The 13,310-nt window shown below is 38.7% G+C and overlaps 1 protein-coding gene across 5 annotated transcripts in view; it reads left to right on the forward strand.

The window, feature by feature from the left end:
* Positions 1-13,310, forward strand: part of LOC140463954 (septin-9-like) — a 299,673-nt gene that overhangs the window by 254,382 nt on the left and 31,981 nt on the right. For all 5 annotated transcript variants that reach the window (XM_072558447.1, XM_072558449.1, XM_072558450.1 and 2 more), the window contains one exon: positions 12,445-12,562. In XM_072558447.1, the coding sequence (XP_072414548.1) occupies positions 12,445-12,562 (118 nt within the window). The remainder of the gene's footprint in view (positions 1-12,444; positions 12,563-13,310) is intronic.

The following is a 13,310-nucleotide window of genomic DNA, read 5'->3' on the forward strand; positions in this document are numbered from 1 at the left end:
TGGGGCCAGCGACCATAATTCTATTCGATTTAAAATAGTGATGGGAAAGGATAGACCAGATCTAAAAGTTGAAGTTCTAAATTGGAGAAAGGTCAATTTTGACGGTATTAGGCAAGAACTTTCAAAAGCAGATTGGAGGCAGATGTTCGCAGGTAAAGGGACAGCTGGAAAATAGGAAGCCTTCAGAAATGAGATAACGAGAATCCAGAAAAAGTATATTCCTGTCAGGGTGAAAGGAAAGGCTGGTAGGTATAGGGAATGCTGGATGACTAAAGAAATTGAGGGTTGAGTTAAGAAAAAGAAGGAAGCATATGTAAGGTACAAACAGGATAGATCGAGTGAATTCTTCGTGTAGAAAGGCAGTAGGAGTATACTTAAGAGGGAAATCAGGAGGGTAAAACAGGGACATGAGATAGCTTTGGCAAATAGAATTAAGGAGAATCCAAAGGGGTTTTACAAATATATTAAGGACAAAAGGGTAACTAGGGAGAGAATACGGCCTCTCAAAGATCAGCAAGGCGGCCTTTGTGTGGAGCCACAGAAAATGGGGGCGATACTAAATGAATATTTTGCATCATTACTGTGGAAAAGGATATGGAAGATATACACTGTAGGGAAATAGATGGTGACATCTTGCAAAATGTCCAGATTACAGAGGAGGAAGTGCTGGATGTCTTGAAATGGGTTAAAGATGGATAAATCCCCAGGGCCTGATCAGGTGTACTTGAGAACTCTGTGGGAAGCTAGAGAAGTGATTGTTGGGCCTCTTGCTGAGATATTTGTATCATAGATAGTCACAGGTGAGGTGCCGGAAGACTGGAGGCTGGCAAGTGTGGTGCCACTGTTTAAGAAGGGTGGTAAAGTCAAGCCAGGGAACTATAGACCAGTGAGCCTGACCTCAGTGGTGGGCAAGTTGTTGGAGGGAATCCTGAGGGACAGGGTGTATATGTATTTGGAAAGGCAAGGACTGATTCAGGATAGTCAACATGGCTTTATGCATGGGAAATCATGTCTTACAGACTTGATTGAGTTTCTTGAAGAAGTAACAAAGAACATTGAGGAGGGCAGAGCAGTAGATGTCATCCATATGGACTTCAGTAAGGCGTTCGACAGGGTTCCCCATGGGAGACTGATTAGCAAGGTTAGATCTCATGGAATACAGGGAGGACTAACCATTTGGATACAGAACTGGCTCAAAGGTAGAAGACAGAGGGTGGTGGTGGGTTGTTTTTTAGACTGGAGGCCTGTGACCAGTGGAGTGCCACAAGGATCGGTGCTGGGTCCTCTACTTTTTGTCATTGACATAAATGATTTGGATGCGAGCATAAGAGGTACAGTTAGTAAGTTTGCAGATGACACCAAAATTGGAGGTGTAGTGGACAGCGAAGAGGGTTACCTCAGATTACAACAGGATCTGGACCAGATGGGCCAATGGGCTGAGAAGTGGCAGATGGAGTTTAATTCAGATAAATGCGAGGTGCTGCATTTTGGGAATGCAAATCTTAGCAGGACTTATACACTTAATGGTAAGGTCCTAGGGAGTGTTGCTGAACAAAGAGACCTTGGAGTGCAGGTTCATAGCTCCTTGGAGGTGGAGTCACAGGTAGATAGGATAGTGAAGAAGGCGTTTGGTATGCTTTCCTTTATTGGTCAGAGTATTGAGTACAGGAGTTGGAAGGACATGTTGCAGCTGTACAGGACATTGGTTAGGCCACTGTTGGAATATTGTGTGCAATTCTGGTCTCCTTCCTATCAGAAAGATGTTGTGAAACTTGAAAGGGTTCAGAAAAGATTTACAAGGATGTTGGCAGTGTTGGAGGATCTGAGCTACAGGGAAAGGCTGAACAGGCTGGGGCTGTTTTCCCTGGAGCATCAGAGGCTGAGGGGTGACCTCCATAGAGGTTTACAAAATCATGAGGGGCATGGATAGGATAAATAGACAAAGTCTATTCCCTGGGGTCGGGGAGTCCAGAACTAGAGGGCATAGGTTTAGGGTGAGAGGGGAAAGATGTAAAAGAGACCTAAGGGGCAACCTTTTCATGCAGAGGGTGGTACGTGTATGGAATGAGCTGCCAGAGGATGTGGTGGAGGCTGGTACAATTGCAACATTTAAGAGGCATTTGGATGGGTATATGAATAGGAAGGGTTTGGAGGGATATGGGTCGGGTGCTGGCAGGTGGGACTAGATTGGGTTAGGATATCTGGTCGGTATGGACGGGTTGGACTGAAGGGTCTGTTTCCATGCTGTACATCTCTCTGACTCTCTGCCCTTAAAAATGATTCCACTGACTAAAATGCTTTGCCGGTCCTGAAAGACACTACAAAAATACAGTCTTTTAGTTTCAATACAAATTCATAAAATGTTAACAAGTATTTTTTCAAGGGGTGTGAGAACTAGCCAAATTGAAAACTTGGACATTGAAAGCAAATATTATTGTTGACTCCTGTCTTTAACTTGCCAGATGGCTTGTATGAAATCCAGTACTGGATGAGAAGAAATTTCCTCCAGTTAAATATTTGGCAAGATTTGAACAGATTGGTTTTTATTCCAAAGACAAACTGCTGGAGAAACTCCGCAGTTCTGACAGCATTTTTGAGGAGAGAAACAGAATTAGCATTTCAATCCGATGAGTCTCCTTTGGAATAGCTCAAAAAGTTAACTGTTTTTTTCCAAATATGCTGCCAGAATTATTCAGTTTTCCAGCACGTTCTGCTTTTATTTCAGATTTCCGGCATTGGCTGTATTTTGCTTTTATTTCATTGTCTTTGGTTCCTGCTACAATTTAAATCCCTCCACACAGATTCTACTCCTCTTCCTGTCAACTGATGCAGAGCCAATCTGTCCACAGCATAGTTGTCATGTTTAATCCCAAATGACTTTCTAATTGCATACCTGTACCATCACTAAGAACGCTTATTTCCATCTTTGTAGTGTTACCTGATTGTGCTCCTCTTGCTTTAACGCAACTGCTGAAATCCTCATCTATGTCTTCATTTCCTCCTAAACTTAACTACTCAAATGCATTCCTGACTGCTTTGACTACATCCCAACATTTTAACTAGTATTAATCCAAAACTCTACCAACATTTATCCCAATGTACTAAACCTGTACTTGTTGAGCTATGTTGGCTCCCTATTAATCAAGAGCCTCAACTTCTAAAAGAATTTTGTTCTTGCTTTCGATCCCTCTTTGGCTTCACCTCGCACTATATCTGAGAGATCCAACAGCTCTCAACACTCAATCTTCCTTCAATTCTAACTCACTGAACATCCCACTTTTAACTGCTCCATTATTGTCAGTGGTGCCTTCAGTTGCCAAGGCTCCAAATTTCAGAACTTATTTCCTATACATCAAAGCCTTTGACCTTTTTCTTCCTTTAGGACACTTCTACCTTTGGCCAAGCTTTTCGACATCAGTCCTCCTATCTCCTGACGTGGTTGGGTATCTGTCCTATTTTCTTTGACAGTGTTGCTGTGAACTATCTTGGAGTGTTGGTTATGATGATGGTGCTTTAAGAATGCAAGTTGTAGTTATTGTTGAGAATCAGCCAAAGAGTTACAGCTTAAAATGAGAATGAATCTTTTGAGCATGTTATGAACAATTGCTGCAGGGGCTTTGAATAGGTTTAATTAGTTAATTGCTGAAAGAGAGCTAACTTGAAAATGTTTCTAGCATTTCTTCCACAACTTTTGGGAATAAAGTCTTAGTAGTTTAAGTGACACTGATCCTTTTCAATACAGTTAGCATTGTAATACATGGATGTAAGTTTGCTTGCTGAGCTGGAAGGTTTGTTTTAAGATGTTTCATCACCCATACTAGATAACACTATCAGTGAGCCTCCAGTGAAGCACTGGTATTATGCCCCGCTTCCTATTTGTGTTCAAGTTTCCTTGGGTTGGTGATATCATTTCCTGTTTTTTTTCTGAGGGTGATCGATGGTATCCAAATCAATGTGTTTGTTGAGAGTTCTGGATAAAATGCATGCTTCTAGGAACATTACCAGAAACCCTAGCCACTCTCCCCTACATCAAAGACATATTGGAAATGACTGTCAGACTACTCAGACCTCTTAGCATCATGGTACCCCGCAACACACTAAAACAGTAGCCAATGAACTTGAAAGACTCTATATGGACAACAAGGAAAACTTAATATCATTTATAAAATACCTTGCAAGAACTGTGTAAAACAGGCAGAAAACTAGCCACCAGGTTACGTGAACATCAACTAGCCACAAAAATACATGACCCACTCTCACTAGTATCCTTACATACAGAGGAGGAAAGACTCCACTTTGCCTTGGACAACACATCCATCCTAGGACAAGCCAAACAGAGAATTCCTAGAAGCATGGAATTCCAACCGGAACTCTATCAACAAACACATTAACTTGGATCCCATCTATCATCCTCTGATTTTAAAAAAAAAGGAAATGACTTTACCATCACAGGAAATGACATCACCAACCCAAGGAAACCTAAACACACACATAGAAAACTGGGCAGAACACCAGTGCTTCACTAGAGGTTCACTGATGTTACCTAGTGTGGTGATGAAATGTCTGCAAACAAACCTTCCAGCTCATGAGCAAACTTGCATCCAGAACCTCAATCTGAACTATAAATCTTCTCCAAACTTGTGATGATAATATATTATTTGACAAAGCTTCATATGAGAGGTCTTTCTCTAAAGTACAGATGACATGTTAATTAGAGAATGGTTTCCTGTATACTCGCTGGCCTTTTATTGCCTACGTACTCAGGCTACAGCAAGATTCCATACTATTACAACAATCATAAATGATCTCTGAGTTAGAAATTTCCAAAATGTTTGGCTGATCTTATAGTAGGAACAAGATTTCCCAGATATAGTAGATGTCCAATGGAACAATATTGGTCCACAAGTGAAAAACTCGTGTTTGTTGGTAATTGTACACAATAATGTCCATGTTAGCTAACTCAGAGGGTAAATATTAATTATCAATAACTAACTGGCTGTGAATTCTTTAGGACACTATACTCTTTGGATGTCCTGTTTACCAGTAGGTATTCTGTATTGTGACCTGCATTTTTTGCCTTGCCATGTAAGGGAAATGGAGTTGGAATGTAATAGTACAGGTTTCTAATTTATGCAAGGTGCTCCTGAAAGAAAATATCACTAATTAGGTGTGTGAGAAATAGCAAAAGAGGGTAAAATGAGGCAAAGGCACAGGTTTAAGTTTGTGGTTTTACAAGCCCACTCCATTTGTGGAGACAAAGAGTAGGTTAGACTCTTTTAAACAGTCCCGCTTGAAAAGAAGCTGTTGTGGGCTACAACAAGAATGAGAATCCGAACACACAAACCACATAGTAAGGCTCTAGTTTAAAACAAACATTTTGCAAACCATTCAAGTAAATGCAGCTTTTTCTTTATGTATTTTAAAAACACAGAAATGAAAGAATGAGCTATCATCGCTTCATTGTATCTGGGATTTTAATAGCTCTTTCATGTCGAATATTTATGAAAAAATATTTTTGGAACCCTGTACAATTTGTTCTAAATTCTGCTTATTAATATTCAAAGCTGTCGTGTACATGTTTTTTGTGTTGTTATCAGTTTCTTATGGCTTCTGTACTCTCCCTTGCCCAGGTCGTGCCGCATTGTGGTCAGATCATTGATCTAAGTGCCTATGTTTTAAAACTTACAAGAGCCCACAATGAACAATACTTTTTCCTTGCATACTTCGTCCACCCACAAATTTCTGTCCGTTCACATCAGTAGATCAAATATCACTGAGGATACTTCAGCACAGAAAATAAACACTCTGTCACTGCCTTGATAAAAGAATCACTGGAGATACATGAGACCAGTCCAGATCTGAAAGAGGAAAACAGGTTATTGATTTACAAGGGATTTGCAAGCTCGGTTGTATTTCCGATTTCGGCAGCTGTGTTCTTTGTTTTTTTTAATTCTATATTTTAGCATTGGTGATGTCATCTAAACTTAGGCACTGTGTTATTGCTTGAGAATCATGATGCATTCCATAAATATTAGATATGGAATACGTTATGATTAATGATATGGTGGTTCCTGTTCATGTTTTATGCATTCTGGATATTTTTGCACCTTGTTTCTCTCAACTGAGCGCTGAGCATTATGATTAATCTCATCACTGAATTGCTTGTCTGAAACCATGTAGTTACTTTTATCAACCTTTTCTACCGTATCCTGACACACTTATAGGGCAGCTGGGCCTTGAACCCCTTCTGGCACTGAGGTTCTCTGCAACTTTATAATACTTGTAGAATGGGAGCTGTTTCTAGTCACTGACTTTCAAACAATACTTATTCCATATATGTCTAACGGTTATCATTGGTAGAGTTTGTGAAGATCAAAGAGTTCTCTAACTGAGAAAATGTTTTGTGTTGCAGCCATTATTACCATGCTGTATGCAATAGAATACAAATATTAAAAATCATCAATGCCAGCAGGGGAAGATATAGAATTGATGTGCAAGAACTTTTTGTAAATGTTTATAATAAGTCAGCAAAAAGGATAAAAAATAAAGTGTGATATTTTTACGAGTATTAGCAAGTGTTTGGGGTCAATAACGATGTATGCACCTGTGCTGGTCCGTCCATGAGGGATGGGCAATAAATGAATCTGAACTGACAATGCCCACAGTCCATTCATTCATTAATGAAAACCTATTAGTATATGAGTTTCCATCTCCTTAATTTGGCAGACAGAAAGCCACTTTCGTTTTCTCCTCTAAAAATAGATTAACCTTACACGTGCTGATCTTATTTTCAAATATGAAATGATGTTGCTGTGTGAGTCTGAAGCCCTGTGACAGGGCCATTAATATCACGCAGTAATCTAATTTCCAAGATTCTCCCTTCAAGAGGTACAAATTCAGCAGTTCAAGCCCTTTTAATTAATTCACAACATTGAACAGAATGAAATCCTTGAAGGCCAAAGCACCACATTCCACAAGTTGAATAATCGTGCAGAGTTCCGGAAATAGAATGAAACTATTAAATATCAAATCAAAATTTAATTTCTAAGGATCAGAAAGTAATGATGAATGCAGAATGCCATCTAATCTTGGGTCGTTCATCCAAAGGTTGCCTTAGTGCAGCAAGCATTTAAAATGTTTTTTTTCCCTCATTTACTTCATCTCCGATTTCCTTCCTCTCTTGTTCACTCTGTGCAGAAAGGTTCCATTGTTTTCAGTTTATGCTTGACAGTTCAAGTCCCAAGTTTTTTGTGTTACTGTTTTCCAGATCATTTAACTGCTACATCTGTAAAATAATTTCCTCCGTGTCTCCCTTCAAGACTCTGAAGTCCATGACCCAGCCCCCTAAGACACTGGATCAAACTTCTCATTGAGATTTCCACACCTTCAACAGCTAGATGATTCCTCTAACATTACTGTTCTGGTATATATGATTTGAAGATGCTGGTGGCAACAATCATCTGATGAAGGAGCAGTGCTCCAAAAGCTAGTGCTTCCAATTAAACCTGTTGGACCATAACCTGGTGGTGTGATTTTTCACTTTGTTCTGGTATAGTTAACATTTCAGTTAGCTTTTTGAGTCTCACTATTTGTGGAAGATGTTTGTATGTTGAGGTGTTTTTGATATATTAAAATAACTTAAGTATAAATATTTTTTATTTTATTCACTCTGCATGTACCCTAACATTATTAAGGAAAGCTGTGTTACAATCAAATGGTGAGAGATATAAGGAGATGGATGAGCATTTTGTGAAATATCATCAAATGGAGGTTTTTCCATCAATAATTAAAACTTCAAGAATATCTTGTGGATTATCTGCTTGTTTAAAAGGAAGTTCAAAATTAGATTAAATACTGCAACTGAATCCAATTGGGGCTGTGATATTCCACATGTATCTGAATAAAACTGTACTTAAAGTCATTAATAACAATGACTTTTCTTTGGACTGGGAGGCAAAACTGGACAGCTGTCTATTGACCCTTATTCAACCTTAAAAGGATGAATAATGGTTGGAAAGCTGAGGGAGTAAGACTTCCATCAAATAGAATATGATTCATTAAATCAACCTTTCAGATCCCCAAGGGTAGTGTTGTATTTAAGATTCCATGTGTAGTTCCAATTGCACTATATGTTGTGGCATACTGCTGTACCCGGAGGTTAATATAAGGCATTCACTTTTCCTCTTAAACTGGTTAACTCTCAGCTTTGTTCCAAATGTCAGAAATCTATTGTTTGAGTGTTTCAGCAACTCTTTCCCTTTGGATTGCACTTATTACGTACAGGAAGTTCAGAGGCAGTGGGCTGGACGGCAGATCTTCTCTAACTGCTACCCTGAGACTACTTTTGGGGGAGGAGAAGAGCTGTATGTAATTCCTGTAGTGGTATGCTAACAACGCCAGTGTGTTAAAATCTTAACTCTGCAAATAGCAGGATAAATAATCTTAACGTGTGTACTGCCATCCGTTGACAATTGTATGCAATTACTATAGTAACTTAATGCTTTTCTCTCTTTGATTTCAGTCCTTTTTACCCACTTTAAATTAATTGATTATTTTTCCTATGTTTGGGTGAAAAAGGGTAAATGATTCAGACAGATCCAATGTCCCCTCACGCACGCACACACACCCCTCTTCTGCTCTTCAAATATGGCTGTACAAATAAATTATCCAAGCTTGGATTAACTTCTATTGCACATTAAAAGGAATCCCACAAATAGTTGCCTCATTTACATTTTCAGGTCAGCTTGGTGGTCTATTCAGCAGATCTGGATTTGGCTAAATCAATACAGAGTAGATACAATCCTCCACAGTGAGAGCAGGATTACCATCTGTATGTTTTAACCATCTTCTCCCAGGATATGGCAGTCATGTATCACATCCTATCTGGTATGATTCAAATGTATTCCCGGTTTCTGATTAAGTGATACTTGCATTTCATGACATACCTTGATTTCATCCCCTCAGCAATGAATCTAAAAGTGATCATAAATGCAGGGTGATTTTTATGCATAATGGCTTTGTGTGTGTCTGACACGCATTAGTAAGACTCTGTCTCAGAAGACATGACTACCTGCTTTGCATGGCAATAGATACCTTTTTAAGGCTGATCAATTCCTTATCCATGGTGAACAAAGGAACAGGAATAGGCCATTCAAGCCTGCTTCACCATTTATTACAATCATGGCTGAGCGCATACTTTTAATGTCTTTTACTCAGACTATCCCTTAACCCTTTTCACCACTGGTAATTGAATATCTGTCCATTTATATTTTAAAAGTACCCAGACTAAGCATCCATGCCTCCGTGGGGTACAGAATTCACCACTCCCTGAATTAAAACAAAATTAATCTCCGTCCTGAATAAACCCTTATTTTAAATCATGCGTCTCCTGGTTTTAGACTCTGCAGCCTGGGAAATATCTGCATTATACCTTGAATGAATTTCACTATTTTGTAGGTTTTAAGAGACCAAATCTCATTCATCAAATCTCTAGCGAATACAGGCCCAGTTCACCCTATCTTTCATTAGACATTTCTGCCATCCCTGGAACAAGTCTGCTGAAACTTGCACACTCCCTACTGTGGTAATATTTTTCCTGAGATAAGGAGATCAAATCTGCACACAGGATGCTCGGTGCAGTCTAACTCAGCTTCATTGCTCCAGCTTTACACATTCCTCATAACACAGGTTTCCACTTCGTTTTATATTCTAAAATTTAGGAGTAGTTAATTTGGTTCCACATCTGAGTCACAGATGTATGTTGTGAACAGCTAGGGTCCAACTACTGATCCTTATAACAAAAACAGAAAGTGCTGCAGAAGCTCATTACCTGTGGAGAGAAAGCAGAATTTACATTTTGGGTCCAGTGACCCCTTTTCAGAACTCATTTGATCCTTGCAGTACCCCACTAGTCCCACTCTTCCAATGTGAGAATTATCAATACATTCATACTGTTTTCCAATGGTTAGGCAATTCATAAATCTTGCCAGTACATTACCTCTTATACCGTGAGGCGGTAAATTTGCTAACCAACTTCCTGTGGGGAACCTTATCAAAAGCATTCTGAAAATCTAAGTACACTATATCCCCTTTTAGCAGTTTTTTTTTAGTACTACCCTGAAATAAGCTTGATAGTCATAGTCGTAGAGTCATACATCATAAAAACAGAACTTTCAGTCCAACCAGCCCCAAATAATCCCAAACTAAACTAGTCCCACCTGCTTGCTGCTGGCACATTTTCCTTCAAACCTTTCCTATTCGTGTACAAGTCCAAATGTCTTTTAAATGTTGTAATTGTACCCGCAACCATCACTTCCTCAAGAAGTTCATCCCACATGCGTACCAGCCTCTCTGTAAATTATCCCTTAAGGTGTGATTTTTTAAAAAATCTCTCTCCTCTCACCTTCAAATGTGCCCCCTAGTCTTGAAATCCCCCATCCTTGGAAAAGACAACTACTATTAACACTCTCTATACCCCTCATAATCTTACAAACGTCTATCAGGTTACATCTTAACCTCCTACTCTCCAGTGAAAAAAGTCCTCGCCTTTATAACTTAACCTTCCATACCCAGCAACATTCTGGCAAATTCCTTTGAACCCTCTCCAGCTTAACAAAAACCTTTCTATAACTGGTGGACCAGAACTGGACACAGTATTCCACAAGGGGCTGTATTAATGTTCTATACAACTCTAATATGACTTTCCAACTCCTGTATTCAGACAATTGAGCAATGAAGGCAAGCGTGTCAAACCCCTTTTTAACCACCCTGTGTACATGTGATGCAAACTTCAAAGAATTACAAACCTGCACCCTTAGGTCCCTCTGTTCTACAACCCTACCCAAGGCCCTACCATTAATTGTAAAAGCCCTACCCTTGTTTGTTGTACTAAAATGCAATACCTCTCATTTATCCAGATTGAACTTCATGTGCTTTGTTTCAGCCCATTGACCCATTTTATCAAGCCTTCTTCACTTTCTATTATGCCACCAATTTTGGTGTCATCTGTAAACTTACTAACCATGCCTCCTATCGCCTCCCCAAAGCATTTATATAAATGACTACTGGAGACCAACCTCCAGTCCGTAAAGCAACCCTCCACCATCACACTGTCTCCTGCCATTAAGCCAAGTATATATCCAGTTGGTAAGCTCATCCTGAATCCCATGTGACCTAACTTATTAATTAGTTTACCACCTGGAACCTTATCAAGTATATTGAGCATAAATTCCAATTTGCAAATCCATGTGGAGTATGCTTACTCAGATCATTATTATCCAAGTGTCAATTTATCCTTTCCCCTACCATAAGATGGTGGATCTTTGTGCTTGAACCATAAAAATTGATTATTCTCCTTCCAGGGAATTTCCACTTGCCTTCCATCTCAGCAATTAAAATAAAATACTTATTCTTCCGTCAAAAATGGAAACAACCTCTTATTTCACTAATTGTAAATTGCCTGAATTTACACACTTTTTTAGCTAGGTAAAATTTTCTCACATACTCTTCATTCATTTAAGTGTTTAGGCTAGAAATAATCTCTGACTGTATGCTGCTTGCATACCCAAGCAAGCTGCATCATCAACTTCTAGAGATTTTCTTTCATCAGACTTTTTTGGGGTGTTGTCTCATTGATATCTGGCCCCATGGATATTTACAAGATGGAAGCTAGCCAACACAGCTGCCAAATTTCAAGTTTTGTCCTTTATTTGGATCATTTGAGTGCAATTATGTTTGGATAAAGATTAGCCAATTTTCTTGTGGAGTTGCAAATATCCGCATGAAATATGGTTGCCATCTTTCTTTGGGAATCAAAAGAAAGAGGACAGGACTATGCAGCTTAAAATATCACTTTTTCTTTTTGTTGATCAAAGTTTCCTGTAATGATCAGTGAGAAAGCCATTAAGTGATACTACAGCCTTGATAAGTGAGTTAACCAGTGGTGATGGAAATTTAGTTTCCCGGGCTTTCTCTTTGAAAGCAGTCAGCTAATATTACAGTATAGTATGTCTAACAGTAGTTTGGGCATGTACAATTAGAGTGCAAAATAATATTTCAAATATGTCTAACTATAGCCTGAAACTGTTAAAAGATTTTATTCCATCTTTCAGTACAATTTCAGAGAAAACAATCACTATTCAAGGTACTTATCAAAGATGATCTGACCAGATACCAGGAAATTGGCACTCACCTAGTACTGGAGTTGTCTTTGAAGTCCATGTTCAAATGATACAGTTAATTCTTTATATTCTTGAAATCTGCCATTTCCAGAGTTGGAGGAGCTCCCATAATTGAAGTTCCCAGTGCAAACTTGGAAGCTGAATTAAAGTTGAGAGAAAAAAACCAATGAGCAAATTAGTCAATGATGTAACATAAAATTATTTTTGACTTTTAAGTGCATGAGTTCAAAGCTTTTAATGCATTGGTATTTTCTCAACACCCCAGTCTTCGACCCTTAGATATAGAATTTATGAGACGTCTGAGCAAGGTGGTAAACATTGTTCCTGTCATCGCAAAAGCAGACACGCTAACACTGGAAGAGAGGGCCATCTTTAAGGAAAAGGTAAGCATAATAATTTAAATGATCCATTTGCTATTTACATGGCATGCTACCATTTTCTTATTTCCTGCTGAGGTGATATCTGTTGCCTGAAAGAAGAGTGTTAAAAACCAAACAGCATTCTTTGTTTTTTTTGGAATCGTGTATGTCGGCAGGGAGCTTAAATGGAATCTTGGGACAATTTTTTGGCAGTCACAGAATTGTTATTCTGAGTGGCCTCAGCTATGTCCAGCTGTAGAGTACAAGCTGTGCTTATATGCTGACACTTGAGTCTAAATGGAGAAAATGAGCAGTGTTTAACCAGGTGGGATCAGTTATGTACAGAAATGTTTGCTTTTTTTTGTACTCTACTCAAAATCTACATTTTCATTTTGTATTCAACTCTGCGGTAGACTCTAGGTTTTTCAATGTGATTTCACCAGGAAGGCCAACATTTATTGCCCATCTCTAATCAAGTGCAACTTGTATTTGCATAGCAGACTTATCATGTAATTGGTGAAATGTTCTAAATTATTTTGTAGAAACAATTATGAAGCAAAGTTTTACACCATACAAGGAGATATTAGGAGAGGTGATCAAAAGCTTGAGTATAGAGGTAGATTTTAGGGACTGCCTTTATGGCGGACAGAGTGTTTTAATGTCCGTTTAATGTCATTTTAGTTGTTTTGAATAAGCCAGCAAGAATATAATTTTATAAACTCTCATTATTAAATGTTATCTTGCAAGCATTAAGCATAAACATTTAAATATA

Source organism: Chiloscyllium punctatum, chromosome 39 (assembly GCF_047496795.1).
Source record: "Chiloscyllium punctatum isolate Juve2018m chromosome 39, sChiPun1.3, whole genome shotgun sequence".
Taxonomy (NCBI): domain Eukaryota; kingdom Metazoa; phylum Chordata; class Chondrichthyes; order Orectolobiformes; family Hemiscylliidae; genus Chiloscyllium; species Chiloscyllium punctatum.